The sequence below is a fragment of the Oncorhynchus mykiss genome, chromosome 21 (assembly GCF_057628025.1).
Source record: "Oncorhynchus mykiss isolate SJ-2025 chromosome 21, ASM5762802v1, whole genome shotgun sequence".
NCBI lineage: Eukaryota > Metazoa > Chordata > Actinopteri > Salmoniformes > Salmonidae > Oncorhynchus > Oncorhynchus mykiss.
Window position 1 is genome coordinate 47712501 of NC_143042.1, and position 19909 is coordinate 47732409.

Genomic DNA, 19909 nt, shown 5'->3' on the forward strand with positions numbered 1-19909 from the left:
CTCTACAGGAAGACACAGGTGGGTCGCTCTGTCACCTCATCACCTCTCCACCTCTACAGGAAGACACAGGTGGGCTGCTCTTGTTACCTCATCACCTCTCCACCTCTACAGGAAGACACAGGTGGGCTGCTCTGTTATCTCATCACCTCTCCACCTCTACAGGAAGACACAGGTGGGCTGCTCTGTTATCTCATCACCTCTCCACCTCTACAGGAAGACACAGGTGGGTCGCTCTGTTACCTCATCACCTCTCCACCTCTACAGGAAAGCAAAGGTGGGCTGCTCTGATACCTCATCACCTCTCCACCTCTACAGGAAGACACAGGTGGGCTGCTCTGTTACCTCATCACCTCTCCACCTCTACAGGAAAGCAAAGGTGGGCTGCTCTGATACCTCATCACCTCTCCACCTCTACAGGAAGACACAGGTGGGCTGCTCTGTTACCTCATCACCTCTCCACCTCTACAGGAAGACACAGGTGGGCTGCTCTGTTACCTCATCACCTCTCCACCTCTACAGGAAGACACAGGTGGGCTGCTCTGTTACCTCATCACCTCTCCACCTCTACAGGAAGAAACAGGTGGGCTGCTCTTGTTACCTCATCACCTCTCCACCTCTACAGGAAGACACAGGTGGGTCGCTCTGTTACCTCATTACCTATCTACCTCTACCACACACACTCTCCCCAGCCATTGTCCGGGTTAGAGTTTGGCCGGGGTAGGCCGTCATTGTAACTAAGAATTTGTTCTTAACTGACTTGTCGAGTTAAATAAAGGTTAAATACATTTTTAAAAATGATGGTTGTCTTTATTTGCTGTATGAAGTTGTAAACAGCATTAATGTAGTTGTAAACAGTATTAATTAAGTTGTAAACAGTACTAATTAAGTTGTAAACAGTATTAATGTAGTTGTAAACAGTATTAAGGAAGTTGTAAACCGTATTAATTAAGTTGTAAACAGTATTAATGTAGTTCTAAACAGTGTTAATTAAGTTGTAAACAGCATTAATGAAGTTATAAGTATTATTAATGTAGTTCTAAACATTATTAATGTAGTTCTAAACAGTATTAATGTAGTTCTAAACAGTATTAATGAAGTTGTAAACAGCATTAATGAAGTTGTAAACAGTATTAATGTCATTCTAAACAGTATTAATTAAGTTGTAAACAGTATTAATTAAGTTGTAAGCAGTATTAATGTAGTTGTAAACAGCATTAATGTAGTTCTAAACAGCATTAATTAAGTTGTACACCGTATTAATGTAGTTCTAACCAGTATTTATTAAGTTGTAAACAGTATTAATTAAGTTGTAAACAGTATTAATTCAGTTGTAAACAGTATTAATTAAGTTGTAAACAGTATTTATGAAGTTGTAAACAGCATTAATGAAGTTGTAAACAGTATTAATTAAGTTGTAAACAGTATTAATTAAGTTGTAAGCAGCATTAATTAAGTTGTAAACAGTATTAATGTAGTTGTAAATAGCATTAATGTAGTTGTAAACAGTATTAGTGAAGTTCTAAAACGTATTAATTAAGTTGTAAACAGCATTAATTCAGTTGTAAACAGTATTCATTAAGTTGTAAACAGTATTTATGAAGTTGTAAACAGCATTAATTAAGTTGTAAACAGCATTAATGTAGTTGTACACAGCATTAAGTTGTAAACAGTATTAATTAAGTTGTAAACAGTATTAATTAAGTTGTAAACAGTATTTATGAAGTTGTAAACAGCATTAATTAAGTTGTAAACAGCATTAATGTAGTTGTACACAGCATTAAGTTGTAAACAGTATTAATTAAGTTGTAAACAGTATTAATTAAGTTGTAAACAGTATTAATTAAGTTGTAAACAGTAGTTGTAAACAGTATTAATTAAGTTGTAAACAGTAGTTGTAAACAGTATTAATTAAGTTGTAAACAGTAGTTGTAAACAGTATTAATAAAGGTGTGAACCTTATGAATTAAGTTGTAAACCATATTAATGTGGTTATAAACAGTATTAATGAAGTTATAAACAGTTTTAATTAAGTTGTATATTTACTCTATAGGAGGAAGAGGAGGAGTAAACAGTGAAGAAGGAGAAACAAAACAGACAGCCTCCCAGTGGGCTCTATTAAGGGCACAACAAGAGAACACAGAGGCCTCTTTAACAAGACTACTGTACATCATAGGGAATAGGAGACTGGTTATGGTGCACACAAATTGAAAATGAGTGTCTCAAAACATGCTGTTGAATCATGAGTGTGTGTGTGTGAGTGAATGAGTGTGTGTGTATGTTATGCTGTGGACACAATACAGTATATGGCAAATTAACATTGATTTCTTAGACTGAGGCTTGAGTTTATTTCTAGATCTATTAAATGTACAGATCAACCTACCTATACAGCTTATCATAAGAACTTCACAATATGTTTGTGTGTTGGACAAGAGGTCCTAAAGGAACCAAACATGCTCAATAATTGTTCTTACATAATATTGACACACTTCCAGGTTCCACACTGTGTACTTGTCCTCCAAAGTATGCGGGAGTTGTGAGCCATCTTGGTCCCCATTATCATCATGCCTGTCTCATCAAGCAGGCCTCCCCAAAGAACAGAATTTGCCACGCACCAATAATCAGAATAAATAAACTATGCACAAAGCCCGTTGGTTCTGCAATAAGGCTAAACTAGACATATTTTGATATGTATGTAAAACCAACTAGCTACACACTGATTTGAGCGATGAGAAAATGATCATGGCTGGTTCTGTGCCTTCAACCGGTAGATTGCAGAGGATTGCGTCTCCGATGCAGTTGTGTTAAAAAGGACTTGTCATTTGACTTTAAATAATCACAGCCGTAACCGTATGGAATGATGACATTTCCGTTGGTTATAAATATTGTAGCTATAACAACCTTTGTTTAATGTGCGTATAGGCTTGCTGAAAGAACCATCACTGAAAAAGATATATTAAGCTATATAAAAACATGTTGTTATGTTATTATAACATCAAAAAATGTTATTAAATGTTATTACGGTGGAACGTGACGGTCTGTTTATTACAGTATCTTTAAACTTAATGAGGTTAGTGTATATTTGAATAGCCTATCCATTGTAATATGTTGTTCTTTGTTCAACGTTTCTCGGCTCCATAGCACAGCAGTCTATGAGGCAGGGAAGTACACAAGGGAATCCACTGCACAGACAATACATACTACAATGTAAGACATCACCACGCACGCAAGTACACACGCACGGACAACAAAATAGGCTATCCTATCTCCTAGCATCGTGTCATGTAATGTAACAAAAGAAGAAAAAAGCACACGACCGGCCGGCCAATTGTCACCACACTTCAGCACCCAAAAACACAATGATGGCCAGTAATTGAACAGGTAGCCAAATGAATCAATAAATACCCGCTGATGTTTTCCGAAGTAGGTCCGTGAAATGTTTTATTCCCTTTTAGATTGTGTCAATCCCCGTGTGGCCTCAATATCGGGCGTCGTGCCGTTGTTAAAAGACCACCTGCTAAGGTAAATTGGATGGAACAACCATTGGACAGGACAGTCGGCATTGCCTCTCCGTTGTCATCGGGTACATTGGAGACTGCGAGATGCTCTTTCCCCCTGGAGACTAATCGTGGTCCAGACACCCGGTTGTCACGCCCATCTCTCTCTAGCGCTGCTCTCCTTTGGTGAAAACTCAGTAGTCACACGGATCCACCATCGCCCACATTAATGCGTCTCTGCAGTTGGTCAGGATTCCGCGACTATTGCGTAAGGCCGTCTTCAGATTCGCACAACGTGCTGGCTCCAACTATCTGCTGATTCCTGAGCGTGGTACTTGTACTGTACAGTAGGTAAACTACTGTAAAAAAGGCGCGCTTCAGGCAGGTACAGTAGCATGTGTAGATTAGTCTGTGTGAATGACAATGTTTTTTAGTTTTTTTCAGAAACACCTCACTGCTCTATATGCTAGGGAGATATGATGTGGCTGTACATATGAAGAATGAGCAAGCTGTTGACCTGCTGAGAAACATATGCTACCTTTCCCCAAGGCAAAAAAAGGTAATTTCCTGCTACTTATGGGTAAATATTTAAATTATATTAATAATAATGTATATAAGGTCTATAATAAAATTAAGAAGATTTGCATGTAGAGTTATGCTTTGCGTTAGCTTAATAAAACGTGGCAAAAAAATAATCAAATGCTCTAATACAAACATTCCTTAATGTTTTTTTGTTAATTGACTGCCATTACACTCCTATTATACAGTCCTAATAATACACTGACATACGAATGTGTCACGGGAAGGCGTGCGTCTGACGCCACATGATGACGTTAAATTACAGCGCCCAGGATATGTTATTTGAGCGAGCAAGAACTGACATTTTTCTCAGCTCGCGTTTATGAATATTTTTTCACCAATTAAGGTGGGCAGAGAATTATCACACCACTGAATAATATCTTTGTCCAAACACAACCATTGACCCTGTACCCTCGCCATGGTAGAGGATGACGATTTAACGCCAAATGTTATGTCAAACCAAATGTGGAGCAGCAATGGCGAGTTTGTCCCTCCTGACGGAATATGTTGGGTGTCTGTTCTGTCATGTTTGCTGCTTGCCTGTTCCTACGTTGGGAGCTTATACGTGTGGAGAAGTGATTTGCCAAGGTAAGCCTCGTATTTCTTTGCTATTTTTATTCGTAGAAGATTCTACAGACATACGGAAGTGGTAGTTTGCCAGCTTGTCGGTGGATAACTACCTAGCACGGCTTTCGTGCAGGGCAATTCCATGGTAACGGAATTACGCTGAATCTCCGTTGTTTCACTTAAATGTATGCCAAACCAAAAACATCGATTTCAAAGTTGAACAAGCCATACTACTCTGAACAATTTCAACAAAAAAAGCCCGAAGGCCAGCAGATGGAGTTATTGAGGCGTTTACATATAATTAGTGGATTTTCTAAAGCATACTGGAAATGTACCTATTTTCTTTTAAATAATTCGTCATTTAGTTACAGTCTAAAGCACTTATCAGAGAGACCTGCCTCGATTCTGCTCTTTCTTCTGCTAACAAATGGGGAAATGATTAAATTCAGAATTGCCATCACTACTGGTAAAATGCTAGCTCAGAAAAGATGATCCAAGCAGATGGATATTATTGTTGATATTAACAGGCTGAGCAATCAACTTGATTTAAATGAAGATGAAAAAGCAGCGCTTGCTAAATGCTAATGTGATCTGGATGACATGTATAACAATTAGTCACAGAGTGCGTGTTGGCAGGTACCTAGTGTTTAGCACGTTGGGCCAGTAACCGAAAGGTTGCTAGATCGAATCCCCGAGCTGACAAGGTAAAAATCTGTTGTTCTGCCCCTGAACAAGGCAGTTAACCCACTGTTCCTAGGCTGACATTGTAAATAAGAATTTGTTATTTTAACTGACTTGTCTAGTTAAATAAAGTTTTTAAAAAAGGGTGCCTTGATCAAAGGCCAAATGGATTGAAAAAGGTGACCCTCCCCCTTATTTCTTTAATTTGGAGAAGAGTAGGCAGACTAGTATTACATCCATTTATCTGATTATCTTGAAGTGATTGATAAGAAAATACTCTTTCTACAGAAAATACTCTTTCTACAGTTCACTATATCAATCTCATCTTTCAGAAGGCAACTTGGATTCATTTTTTGATTCAGTTAATAACTCTGCCTATAGAAGAAAGGTTTAACAAACTTGTGATTCTGATATAGATATTATGGAGTTGGACCAAGCCATTAAACAAATGCCTATAGGTCAATCTCCTGGACCGGATGGTCTGACTCCTGAATTCTATTGACATTTTTGGCCTGATATTAGAAAGCAATTTTTTTTCAACTACAAAGAGGTTATTGCTAATGCTATCTTATCTCCTTCTTTGAGACAAGGACAAATAGTTCTTATACCCAAACCAAAGAAGAACTCTCTTTACCTGGACAATTGGAGACAAATCACGTTGTTGGCAACTGACAAGGACTGGCCCATGCCTGCTAACTGCTAGCTTGCTAACCCGGTCTGCTAACTGCTAGCTTGCCTGTCCGGTCTGATAACTGCTAGCCCCTGCTAACTGCTTGCTGCTAGCCCCTGCTATCTGATAGCTTGTCTGCCACGGTCTGCTAACTGCTAGCTAGCCTGCTGCTAACTGCTAGCTTGCTAACCCGGTCTGCTAACTGCTAGCTTGTTTAGCCCCAGGCCTACTAACTGTTAGCTTGTTAGCATCGGCCTGCTAATTATCTGAATCGCCGTGTCCCCAGTCAGCCTAACCACTCACTGGACCCATATGTTCACTTGGCTACACATGCCTCTCTAATATCAATATTAGAGAGGCACCTTTCCAGAAACTCTCACTGTTGCTGCTTGCTATAGACCTCCCTCTGCCCCCAGCTGTGCCCTCAATACCATATGTGAATTGATTGCCCCCCATCTATCTTCTGAGCTCGTGCTACTAGGTGACCTAAACTGGGACATGCATAACACCCCGGTCATCCTACAATCTAAGCTTGATGCCCTCAATCTCACACAAATTATCAATGAACCTACCTGGTACAACCCAAAATCAGTAAACACGGGCACCCTCATAGATGTCATCCTAACTAACTCGCCCTCCAAATTCACCTCTGCTGTTTTCAAGGTCTCAGCGATCACTGCCTCATTGTCTGCATCCGTAACGGGTCTGCGACCAAACGACCACCCCTCATCATATTTGATAGAGCAGTCTGACTGAGCAGTGGTAGGCAGCAGCTGGCTCGTAAGCATTCATTCAAAAAACACTTTCCTGCATTTGCCAGCAGCTCTTCGCAATGCTTGAAGCACAGCACTGTTTATGACTTCAAGCCTATCAACTCCTGAGATTAGGATGGCAATACTATAGTGCCAATAAGAACATTGACTAGTCAAAGGTATATGAAATACAAATAGTATAGAGAGAAATAGTCCTATAATTTCTATAATAACTACAACCTAAAACGTCTTAACTGTGAATATTGAAGTCTCATGTTAAAAGGAACCACCACTATGTTCTGAGCATACATGGCACATATTGCACTTTTACTTTCTTCTCCAACACTTTGTTTTTGAATTATTTAAACCAAATTGAACATGTTTCATTATTTATTTGTGGCTAAATTGATTTTATTGATGTATTATATTAAGTTAAAATAAGTGTTCATTCAGTATTGTTGTAATTGTCATTATTACAAATACCGATTAAATCGGCCGATTTTTAAAAATGTATCAGCTTTTTTTGGTCCTCCAATAATCATTATCTGTATCGGTGTTGAAAAATCATAATCGGTCTACCTCTAATATTGACTGACCTTCATGTCTTAAAGTAATGATGGACTGTCGTTTCTCTTTGCTTATTTGAGCTGTTCTTGTCATAAAATGGACTTGGTCTTTTACCAAATAGGGCTATCTTCTGTATACCACCCCTACCATGTCACAACACAACTGATTGGCTCAAATGCATTAAGAAGGAAAGAAATTCCACAAATGACATTTTAACAAGGCACACCTGTTAATTTAAATGCATTCCAGGTGACTACCTCAGGAAGCTGACTGCGAGAATGCCAAGAGGTCCTTGTACCTAGCATTGAGCATGGTGGTGACACAGTAAAGAGGCTCAGAGAGAATGCCACCGAATCGCTTGTTATGTGTGGGCAGTTTTGTTGAGCAGGCGTTTTAAAGCCATGACCGAGGGTATCACGTCTGCTGCAAACACAGTTGATTAGCTTATTTCTCGAGTCAGTTGTTCGAATGGAGCTAGGAGTGATCATGTTTCCAAGTATCAAACGTTCTCAAATGCCATTGAAATGGCTGCAGCGGTCTGAGAACCAGCACATTCTTGAGTATGCAATAAGCCTTTCCTCAGTACGAAATCCTTGTCGACCTACTGTGCTGTCAGACTCCGCCTGCTCATGGGGTTGATATCGCTGGTCCAAATGTCAGTCGTGAAGCTAATAGCAGTGACGCCCATAGCAAGTAGCTTATGGATGTGTTTCAGCAATATTGTGTAACTCCAGTTGAGCAATCTGAAAAATAGCGCCTACTTGGTAGTATGTACCGGGGCTCGAGGTGCTCGACCAGTCGGCTAATACCAACATCACCCACGACAGAGAACGGTTGATTGTCAAGGTAAATTATCTTGGTGTTAATGGATTTCGCCTTTTGAGTTGTCTCGCTGAAATTTTCTTACGCTTTCAAATGACTGCTTGACTTGAACTTGTTTAGTTGTTGGAAGTGTGCGCTTAGTATTTTTCTGCTTTTGTTCTGTGTAGTGCTGTATTCTTCATGCCGTCATTACGCCATCTACCTACTTTATGCACGTCAGCTTTGACATCGATTTTTCACATCGGCGTTAAACTAGACATTGTGCCGATGTTGGCATTTTTAGCTAATATCGTCCGATTCCGATGTGCATCCCTGGTAACTAGTGTTCCATTATTAAAGATAAACAAGGCAGGCCCTGTTGTGTGGTCAGGTGCCACAAAGAAGGACTTGGGAAAATTACAACTGGCCCAGGACAGCACGGCTGCCTCTTAAATGTACATGTACAGCTAACATTAATAATATACATGTCAATCCATCATGGTTCAATGTAGAGGAGAGATTCAATAGCACACAGTTCGAATACCCACGCATACGCCACAACACATGCCACCAGAGGTCTCTTCACAGTCACCAAGTCCAGAACAGACTATGGGAGGCGGACAGTACCTCCATAGAGCCATGATTTTCTGATGCAAGCAGTATAATCAGATTTAAAGACAGATAAAAATACACCTTATGGAATAGTGAGGTCTTTGAAAAGTCACACACAGGTACATACACACACACACACAGACAGACTATACACACATGTACATCTGGATAGTGTGTTGTAGGACACTAGTGACCAGAGGGCACACACTTATTGTATTGTGAAATCTGTTGTCAAATGTATTTTAATGTTTAAAAGTTGTAATATAATGTGTATTACTGCTTTAATTTTTTGCTGAATCCAAGAAAGAGTTGCTGCTGCCTTAGCAGGAACTAATGGGGATCTATAATAAACCCCAGGAAGAGTAGCTGCTGCCTTGACAGGAACTAATGGGGATCTATAATAAACCCCAGGAAGAGTAGCTGCTGCCTTGACAGGAACTAATGGGGATCTATAATAAACCCCAGGAAGAGTAGCTGCTGCCTTGACAGGAACTAATGGGGATCCATAATAAACACAAATGGTGAGAAGGTGGAATAAAGCGGGGGAAATATGCATACTTTCTTTATGAAACACCATTTTCCACCACCATGGTAGTGCTAGTCCCAGATGTTGCATATCGTGTTCAGCCAATCAGGTTGCAGCCACCTTTTTGTTTTGAAACTATCAGACTAGGGGTGGATAATGTAAACCGTTTAAGAACCAAACAGAGCAAACGAAACTGGGAGGGACCTTCCTCAATTTGTCCAATAGAAACTGCTATGTTCATTTTCTGTTTTAGAGTGAACAGTGGTGTTTCTGTACTTTACTATTTATATATTTTTACAGATACTTTTACTCAAGTAGACTTTTACTTGAGTCATTTTCTATTCAAGATGAACTGAAAGGCTAAAACAAACCATGACATCTTCTAATATTTAAATCTGGTCTACACCTGTTGTATGCAGTACATTTGACAAATAAAATGTGGTTTGATATGTATTTAAAGGTGCAATATGCAGAAATCGCTGGGCCGTTTCCTGGTTGCTAAAATTCAAATAGTTCAACATAAATTTCAGTTTGTGTCAAAATAGGCAAGTATAGGGTAGAGAATCATTTGTACCTTCTAAACCATTGTGAAATATATATTCCTTAACCAAAAAAAATAGTATTTTTAGTTGTTTGATGCTGGTGTACAAAACCCAAAGGAAAAGATGCCAAAACTAAACTTAAGAACGGGAAGCATAGAAATAGAACAGATCTACCACTTTTTAGACTGGTTTTCAATGAGAATAACAGTGTTGCATATGTTCCCTTTGGACAGTAACATTTAAATGACTCAATATCGCCATCTGCTGGCTTCTTGGCTCGTGCAGATGCAAAGTTTGGTAACAGAATTACTGTAACATCTCCCAAATATTTATTGTTACCAAACCCTTCTGTTTTTATAAAATGTTCAGTGTAAATTGTTAAAATTAGTTGTGCATAGTTATATGGTTTGTTAAACTTAGAAATTAATTGTTTGTGTTTGGTTATACATTTTAAATTGAAAATTCTGAGTCTCCGTGTAATTCTGCTACCATGGAATTTCCCTGCAGCAGTCTGCTAGCCTTTCATTATTTGCTGATAAATTAGCAAGCAAACTAAACCAGAGGGCTTGTTTGTTTAGTTTCCTGCTTAACTGCAGTGTTCTTGCTCTTTGAGGGGCTGGTTTGTTTACAAAATGTAATGTTGACACGTGCATCTCCTGTGTGTGCATCACGTGCCTGCTCCCAGGGACCACCCGGCCGTTATCAAGAGGCGCTTCACCAGTGTCCTAATCGTGTCTGCCTTGTCGCCTGTCTTTGTGTGGACATGGAAGGTGTACACTGGTGTGATGGTGAGTCTCTACGCCGCGCTGTCTCAGCTATAGGTCGACTGCTATTAGATGACAAAGCTCATGATTGGAAATGACAGCTGAACCCGTGTTGATGCTTTCAAGTGCCTTTGAATAGCAGTCTGCTGTAGTTTTTATATGGGGAAACGATGGGTTATATTAGCTTAGTGCGTCACATACTCCAATACAGTACAACTACACCGTAGCCAGCTTTCCAAGAAACCTCTTGCCCTGGCCTATAATGGACTTGATACATTGCAATCCTTTATCTGGGCACAGATGCATGACACAGTTCCTTTTAGGCTGGGGCACAGGATAACGGTTGATTACAACCTATTTCCTGGTCTGTTCATGGAGTGTTATGTTATGCTATACACGAGAACATTTCCATGAATTCCATCAATACTTCTCTTGTTCCCCTATAGCCCGGCCCGTCGTTGCTGGCTCTGATGGGCATTCGCTTCGAGGGCCTCATCCCAGCCATCATACTGCCTCTGCTGCTCACCATGGTAACAGACACAACAGACTGTTGTAGATATACTTTTGGTATTGTCTGACCTACAGTTGTTAACCTCTGACCTTTGCTCTGGTAGGTTCTGTTTCTTGGCCCTCTCATCCAACTGGCTATGGACTGCCCCTGGGGCTTCATGGATGGGATACGAGTGGCCCTTGGTGAGAGACTGTCTAGAGATGATTATTCACCCAATATGGTTATTACTGCGTTATTCTGGAGACCATCTCTCTCTCTCCCCCTCCCCCCACTCCAACAGACCCATGGTTCTGGGCTCTGTGCCTCAGGGACATGCGCTGGCTGAGGAACCAGGTGGTGGCCCCTCTGACTGAGGAGCTGGTGTTCAGAGCTTGTATGCTGCCCATGCTGGTACCCTGCGCCAGCCCCTCCACTGCCATGTTGACCTGTCCCCTCTTCTTCGGAGTAGGTAAGTCCCATCAACATGCAGCACCGCGGGATCGTCTAGATCTGGTTTGCATTTAGAAAAATCTGCTTGCCTCAACCCCAACTGAATTGAACAAATAATGTATTGCATTTAGCAGCATTTCATAATGTATGTGTCATGTCAGTTAATGTCTGTGCGAGTCAATACGAACACCATCTGCCATTTTGACCTACATAAATATTGATGCAAAAGCTGTGCTGTACACCAGGGGTGCTACAGCTGCCGCCAACATGTACAGTGCCTTCGGAAAGTATTCAGACCCCTTAACTTTTTCCAATTTTGTTATGTCACAGCCTTATTCTAAAATGGATTTAAAAAATAAAATTATCAGCAATCTATACACAATACCCCATAATGACAAAGCTAAACAGCTTTTTAGAAATGTTTGCTAATTTATTACAAACAAAAAAACGATACCTTATTTACAAAAGTATTCAGACCTTTTGCGATGAGACTCGAAATTGATCTCAGGTGCATCCTGTTTCCATTGATCATCCTAGATGTTTCTACAAATTGATTGGAGTCCACCTGTGGTAAATTCAATTGATTGGACATGATTTGGAAAGGCGCACACCTGTCTATAAACAAGATTCTCTGGTCTGATGAAACCAAGATTGAACTCTTTGTCCTGAATGCCAAGCATCACGTCTGGAGGAAACCTGGCACCATCCCTATGATGAAGCATGGTGGTAGTGGCAGCATCATACTGTGGGGATGTTTTTCAGTGACAGGGAATGGGAGACAGGATTGAGGTAAAGATGAAGGGAGTAAAGTACGGAGAGATCCTTGATGAAAACCTGTTCCTGAGTTCTCAGGACCTCCGACTGGGGCGACGGTTCGCCTTCCAACAGGACAACATGGGAGTGGCTTCGGGACAAGTCTATGAATGTCCTTGAGTGGCCCAGGCAGAGCCCGGACTTCAACCTGATCGAACATCTCTGGAGAGACCTAAAACTAGCTGTGCAGCAACACTCCCCATCCAACCTAACAGTGCTTGAGAGGATCTGCAGAGAAGAATGTGAGAAACTTCCCAATACAGGTGTGCCAAGCTTGTAACGTCATACCCAAGAAGACTCAAGGCTGTAATCGCTGCCAAAGGTGCTTCAACAAAGAACTGAGTAAAGGGTCTGAATACTTATATAAATGTTGTATTTCAATTTTTTATTTTGTATAAATTAGCAAAAAAAATAAAACTGTTTTTACTTTGTCATTATGGGGTATTGTGTGGAGGGGAAAAAAACAAATGTAATGAATTTTAGAATAAGGCTGTAACCTAACAAAATGTTGAAGTCCAGGGGTCTGAACACTTTCCGAAGGCACTGTAGTTTTGTGTGTCTTGACTAATAATTTTCATGCAAATGGAACACCTGGCATATCAACGTAAAGCGAGGGAGAGAAGCACTCTGCTTTCTCTTAGTTTTTGGGCTTCGCTAAACTCATTTAGATGCTTCGAGCATCTGGACATAAATCCAATCAATTATTATTATAATTATTGATATTATTATTAGTATTCATAGTATTATTAGTATTCATAGTATTATTATTATTATTATTATTAGTATTCATAGTATTATTATTATTATTAGTAGTAGTATTCATATTTGTATTATTATTTATATAACAATTATTCATATAATTGTTATTGTTCATTTAATTATTGTTTTGATTCATATTATTAATATTACAGAAAGGCAGTAGACTTAAACCTCTATTGACCTGATATGTTCTTAATAATATAGGAGCAAACGAGACGATTTTCAGTCAGACCAACTGTCCTCATACAACTGCTGCTGGAAAGCAATGTTTTTTTCTGCCACTAAACAATTATTCATACGAGTTTTAGCTAGATACATTTTCTTTTTTTAAATAATGAACCCGTAGCTCTCACCAGTTTTGCAAAAATGATGCATGTGAATGTGGTAAACAAAATGTAAATGTACATTTGGGATGATGACATTTTTTAAAACTCTGTCCATGATGTTGTATTTTTTTGTCCGGAAACTCTAAAGATGTTGTCTTCACAGCTCACTTTCATCATGTGATTGAACTGCTGCGATTCAGACAGGGCAGTGTGTCTGGGATCTTTCTCGCTGCAGGTAAAGACCAACCGATTAACTTCAGCTTTTCTACTTTGTCTCACATGTGGTATATGGCTCCTGTAGCCTAGCTATGTGTTCTTCTTTTCCACTGACTGTTAAATAGACTGTATTATTAATGGTGTGTGTTAATGTTTGTGTTGCAGTGTTCCAGTTTTCCTACACCGCTGTCTTTGGAGCTTACACTGCCTTCATATTTATCAGAACAGGTGGGTACTAGCTACACTACATGACTGACATGAGGTCTGTCTGGGTCTGTGGGCACTAGCTAGGTCTGTCTGGGTCTGTGGGCACTAGCTAGGTCTGTGGGTACTAGCTAGGTCTGTCTGGGTCTGTGGGCACTAGCTACACTACATGACCTACATGAGGTCTGTCTGGGTCTGTGGGCACTAGCTAGGTCTGTCTGGGTCTGTGGGCACTAACTAGGTCTGCCTGGGTCTGTGAGCACTAGCTAGGTTGTGCCTGGGTCTGTGAGCACTAGCTAGGTTGTGCCTGGGTCTGTGAGCACTAGCTAGGTTGTGCCTGGGTCTGTGAGCACTAGCTAGGTTGTGCCTGGGTCTGTGAGCACTAGCTAGGTTGTGCCTGGGTCTGTGAGCACTAGCTAGGTTGTGCCTGGGTCTGTGAGCACTAGCTAGGTTGTGCCTGGGTCTGTGGGCACTAGCTAGGTTGTGCCTGGGTCTGTGGGCACTAGCTAGGTTGTGCCTAGGTCTGTGGGCACTAGCTAGGTCTGTCTGGGTCTGTGGACACTAGCTAGGTCTGTGGGCACTAGCTAGGTCGGTCTGGGCCTCTTGGCAGATTGGTAGTTGTGTGGGTGCAACCATTTTTGTTACCTTGAATATTTCTATCTACCTAATATTGGTTAATATTTACTGAATTTTTCTAGCTACTCTTTTCTCTCTGTCCTCAGGTCACCTGGTGGGACCGGTGCTGTGCCACTCTTTCTGTAATCACATGGGCTTCCCTGCCCTGAGCACGGCCCTGGAGCACCGCCACCGCCTCACCATCCTCTCCTGCTACCTGCTGGGGGTCCTCCTCTTCCTCCTCCTCCTCTTCCCCCTCACAGACCCCCTCTACTATGGCCTGCCCACCCCCGTCTGCACCCTGGCCTCTGTCCCCAGCTCCCTATGCATCTCCTGATCCCACGCCCACCCACCACACACCCCTCTCTACTTGATGGACCGGTTCGCTGATTCTACCACCCATCAGCAGCCAAAAGGAGGAGCGGTCCAAGTGGTCCTAGCACTAGGGGTGTTTTAGCTCTTCGGTCATGCCTGCTTGGATGGGCTCTCTCTGGGGGGAGGTGGGAAGGGTTATGGCTGTGTCAGGTATGGACATTCAGTACTATCGGCTGTCTATACTATGTATGCTGCTAGGGGCAACAGGGTAACTTAGACAGCCATTCCCTATGTTCAGGTTACATTTGCAGTCAGTCAGTTAGCCAGTCAGTTAATATGTGGTCTGTAGTTTCGACTCAACAAAGGAACCGTATCTGGCCAAGATGTGAGGCGCTGTAGTAGTAAGACATTCTGGTGGTCAATAACGTCAGTGTTTTCATCGGTTCTAGATGCTGAATAACAGTTATTTATTTACACATCTGCATGTTTCTATACTGTGGTGTTTTATTGGTGGGGGATAGTTGGGTTGTTCCAGTTGGACTGTAGTTGTCCATGATAGTTTAGCCACGGTTCTCAGTCTTCCTCTCAGGCTTTTTAAGACACCAGACGATTGGTGTTTGGCGAGATCACAAAGTGTACAGTCTTTACCCAGCCCTGAATTCAGTCATACACTTGAGTTGTCGCTCATTCCAAGTCATGCCGATAGAAGCCTATAATCCCGAAGCTAACATTACCATTCTTAGGGCCAGGAGTTTTTCCCTGACTATGTTAACCTGATCAGGAAAAACTCTGGGCCCCTATAATTTGCTGCACACAGTTTGGCTCTTTGTTCTTGAACTGCTTCTTTATTTGAGCGATTGAAGGGGGAGGAACCTTAAGGTGGGGTGGGATGATGGACAGTTTCCCCCTTAAGGGACTTGGACCCTTGTTAGACTCAGGTGTACTGTAGTCGTATGTATGTAGGTTTGAATGCTATCTAACCACTACGTTGCATGCTGCTACATGTTGCAATATGGATGTCAGACAAGATGACAGGTCTATATTCTTCTACAGATGGACACACAAACACACACAACAAGCTACAGTGCATTTGGAATGTAGACCCCTTGACTTTTCCCAAATTTTGTTACGTTACAGCCTTATTCTAAAATTGATTAAATCATTTTTCAGCAATCTACACACTGACATGTTTTTTTTTGTTTTTTTTACACATGAATTACATTTTTTTTTAAATGATACCTTATTTACATAAGTATTCAGACCTTTAGCTATGAGATTCGAAATTGATCTCCGGTGCATCCTGTTTCCATTGATCATCCTAGATGTTTCTACAACTTGATTGGAGTCCATCTGGGGTAAATTCAATTGATTGGACATTATTTGGAAAGGCACACACCTGTCTATATAAGGTCACAGAGTTGACAGTGCATGTCAGAGCAAAAGCCAAGCTATGAGGTCGAAGGAATTGTCCGTAGAGCTCCGAGACAGGATTGTGTTGAGGCACAGATTCCTGTGGCATTGAAGGTCCCCAAGAACACATTGGCCTCCATGATTCTTAAATTGAATTTTTTTTAAATCACCAAGACTCTTCCTAGAGCTGGGCAATTGGGGGAGAAGGGCCTTGGTCAGGGAGGTGACCAAGAACCCGATGGTCACTCTGACATAGCTCCAGTACCTAGAGATCCTTGATGAAAACCTGCTCCAGAGCGCTCAGGACCTCCGACTGGGGCATAGGTTCACCGTCCAACAGCACAATGATCTTAAGCACAGAGCCAAGACAACGCAGGAGTGGCTTTGGGACAAGTCTGGCCCAGCCAGAGCCCAGACTAGAACCCGATCGAACATCTCTGGAGAGACCTGAAAATAGCTGTGCAGCGACGCTCCCCATCCAACCTGATGGAGTTTGAGAGGATCTGCAGAGAAGAATGGGAGAAACTTCCCAAATACAGGTGTGCCAAGCTTGTAGCGTCATACCCAAGAAGACTTGAGGCTGTAATCGCTGCAAAGTTGCTTCAACAAAGTACTGAATAAATGGTCTGAATACTTTTGTAAATGTGATATTTAATTTTTACAACAATTTATTTAGCGAGAAAATTGTACCCTGTTTTTGCTTTGTCGTAATGGGGTTATTGTGTTTAGATTGATGAGGGGGAATAAAAACAATTTAATCAATTTTAGAGTAAGTCTGTAACGTAACAAAATGTGGAAAAAGTTGAGGGTCTGAATACTTTCCAAATGCACTGTATTACCCAAAAGAAGGTAATGCACACAGTGTTATATCCCAATGTTTACTCACTCACTCACCGCAAATGATACTTTGCGTTTGTGAAAATACATGTTATTTACTTGACCAGGCTGTGACCATTGTAGTCCATTGCAATATAGACAGGGTGTAGGTTAGATTCAGGGTGGGTTGTTGATTTTTATAGGGAATTGTAATGGGACCTGGTGTAATGCTATATAACAGTTCCACCTGACTAAAACAGAAGTGTGGTTCATGAACCAGCAGATTGAATCACACTGAATGTATTGCAACGGGATGTCGAGGCAGTTGAAGTCACTGGTCCGATGTATAAACGGACTTCACTGTGTAAATTGGAACCATATCTCTGGAGAGTCCCATGCAGGAGACGCTAACATTCACTGACAAAGATAGATCTGTGAAGCTATCTACCACAGCAGTGAGGACTGTACTGTATAAGCTACGAAGGAATTACATTATGGTTCTTCAGCAATAACTTAGTTGATGGAAAAGGACCAAAATCAGGGAATTATCTGAAATGGGTGTGTATGTGAATTGAAAAAGCTAAAAAGCCACTTCTTGTTGCTTAGAGGTGCTTAGAAATGTCAGAATAATGACCAGCCATTATTTTGAATATATAGTTTATGTTTAGGCCAACCTCAGATGAGCCATGTATCTCCTAGTTGAAGGTTCAATAGACATTGTCTTGAATAAACCTGCATGGTGCGTCCAGACCATCTGTAATGACCTGAATTGTACGTCAGAGGGTGCAAGAGTACCATGTCTGGGCGTGCTGCCGTCGTTATGTGAAGCACAGGAACCTGGGACTTTCACACAGGCTGTTCATGGGGTTGTTCTTGACGGGGAGTAATCTGTCACTTGAAAAACCAATCTGTTTTTATTCAGTTTTTTTTCCTCCCACAAGCCTTGATCCAATAGACAGGACGGATATAGGCTTAGAGAAGAGAAAGTGGGTTTGAACCTAACAACTTAGTGATACAGATCGGCTAGCTACCTTCGCTCTGTTGAGTAATCTCTCAGATTAATTAAACAAGGACTGTAGGATCTAGCCTCCCTTTTTAGAGTCAAACTCTAAACTATCTTGATGTCTCCCTCTCACAACCTGCATGTGAATGTTTTGACTTGAGGCACTAGGCACTGGCCTCTCTTAGGCACTGGCCTAATGTCATTTTGGACCAATAACTCAGAGATGACCGTTGTTTCCCCCTACAGTGATGACCGTTGTTTTCCCCTACAGTGATGACCGTTGTTTTCCCCTACAGTGATGACCGTTGTTTTCCCCTACAGTGATGACCGTTGTTTTCCCCTACAGTGATGACCGTTGTTTTCCCCTACAGTGATGACCGTTGTTTTCCCCTACAGTGATGACCGTTGTTTCCCCCTACAGTGATGACCGTTGTTTTCCCCTACAGTGATGACCGTTGTTTTCCCCTACAGTGATGACCGTTGTTTTCCCCTACAGTGATGACCGTTGTTTTCCCCTACAGTGATGACCGTTGTTTTCCCCTACAGTGATGACCGTTGTTTTCCCCTACAGTGATGACCGTTGTTTCCCCCTACAGTGATGACCGTTGTTTCCCCTACAGAGACGAACCATCTGGTTCAGATAGCTGCTAGATTGACTTTGTTGTCGAAATTTACACACACAAATGTATACATGACCAGGCTGTGTCAAATTCTTATTAGGTAGGCTCAGGAGACCGTATATCTACAGATTAATATTGTCAGGAGATGGCACATCTACAGATTAGAGAGAGCTGTTTCATCAATACAATCAAATTTCATCTAACATCTCATTCTCCCACATCATCAACGTTGTCCCCTTTTGGAAAACAGATTTTGTCACTGGCTCGAATTGTCTGAATCCTGCCTTGTCACGGGTTAGGCTGCTTCTCACCAGAATGTTCCTATTTTATTTTCCTGATATTGACTTGAATTGAAATGCGTAGGCTACATTTGCAAGGCACTTGGGAGAAACGCTGACTCCCCTTTCCTGCTTGACAACACTTTCACTTAGTCTTTTTACCAGTTTTTTTTCTCTCTAAAATGTCCGAACCAAACAATCCCGTCTACAGTACTCTCATACTAGTGACTTCCTGTACATGCATAAAGCAGACACACAGCGGTAGAGACAGGAATATATATATTTTTGCAAGTTAATATGAAGCTCTCTTTTACTAAAAATGACAAAACAGAAGAATGATATAGTATTTAAAAGATGTGATTTTTCAGAGTAGTTGACTCTGACCTGGATGTGAAGACAATAAGACGATGCACATGTTTTATATTGGAGACCATATTTTGTAATCAAATCTATTTTAGTGACATGGACTTGAATCTACTGATCTGTGTATTTGGGTTTCTGGCCACAGTGTACAATGCAATTTTTTGAGACTTATCAATATTGAACAGACTGTTTTATAACGACAATCTTTTATGAGATCTTATAGAAATCACACACTGCAAAAAGCTCAAGAATTTGGAAATAAACAAGCTAATTTTATAAAATGTCTCTGGTGTTGTTTTTGATCGTCCTTGTGCCCAATGTTTTACTTTTCACTTAAATCATTTGACTCAATCGTTGAATTCCTGGATCCGTCCTCATTTTTTAATTCATTTATTTTTATTTCACCTTTATTTAACCAGGTGGTAGGCTAGTTGAGAACACTTTTATTTAACCAGGTGGTAGGCTAGTTGAGAACACCTTTATTTAACCAGGTAGGAAAGTTGAGAACAAGTTCTCATTTGCAACTGCGACCTGGCCAAGATAAAGCATAGCAATTCAACACATACAACAACACAGAGTTACACATGGAATAAACAAAACATACAGTCAATAATACAGTAGAACAAAAGAAAACAAGTCTATATACAGTGAGGGCAAATGAGGTAAGTTAAGGAAA

General features: G+C 41.0%; 2 protein-coding genes across 3 annotated transcripts in view; one reads left to right on the plus strand and one right to left on the minus strand.

Annotated features, from left to right (window-relative positions):
- LOC110500888 (E3 ubiquitin-protein ligase pellino homolog 1-like) overlaps window positions 1-3679 on the minus strand; it is a 25963-nt gene extending 22284 nt beyond the window's left edge. For both annotated transcript variants that reach the window (XM_036958183.2, XM_090214815.1), the window contains exon 1: window positions 3403-3679. The gene's annotated coding sequence lies outside the window, so the exon portion shown is untranslated. The remainder of the gene's footprint in view (window positions 1-3402) is intronic.
- On the plus strand, window positions 3556-19514 carry LOC110500724 (CAAX prenyl protease 2). The gene is made up of 8 exons (XM_021578248.3): window positions 3556-4661; window positions 10477-10579; window positions 11002-11085; window positions 11170-11248; window positions 11347-11514; window positions 13557-13628; window positions 13775-13837; window positions 14536-19514. Exons 1-8 carry the CDS (start codon window positions 4492-4494, stop codon window positions 14763-14765), a joined length of 969 nt encoding a protein of 322 aa, XP_021433923.3. The 5' UTR covers window positions 3556-4491; the 3' UTR covers window positions 14766-19514.
- The last annotated feature ends 395 nt before the right edge of the window (window positions 19515-19909 follow it).

Excerpts from the sequence above, each read along its gene's own strand:
- LOC110500724 (XM_021578248.3), top strand. The coding sequence starts at position 4,492 with ATGGTAGAGGATGACGATTTAACGCCAAATGTTATGTCAAACCAAATG. Across the intron at positions 11,249-11,346 it reads TGGGATACGAGTGGCCCTTG|ACCCATGGTTCTGGGCTCTG; the intron begins GTGAGAGACTGT and ends CCACTCCAACAG. Across the intron at positions 13,838-14,535 it reads CTTCATATTTATCAGAACAG|GTCACCTGGTGGGACCGGTG; the intron begins GTGGGTACTAGC and ends CTCTGTCCTCAG.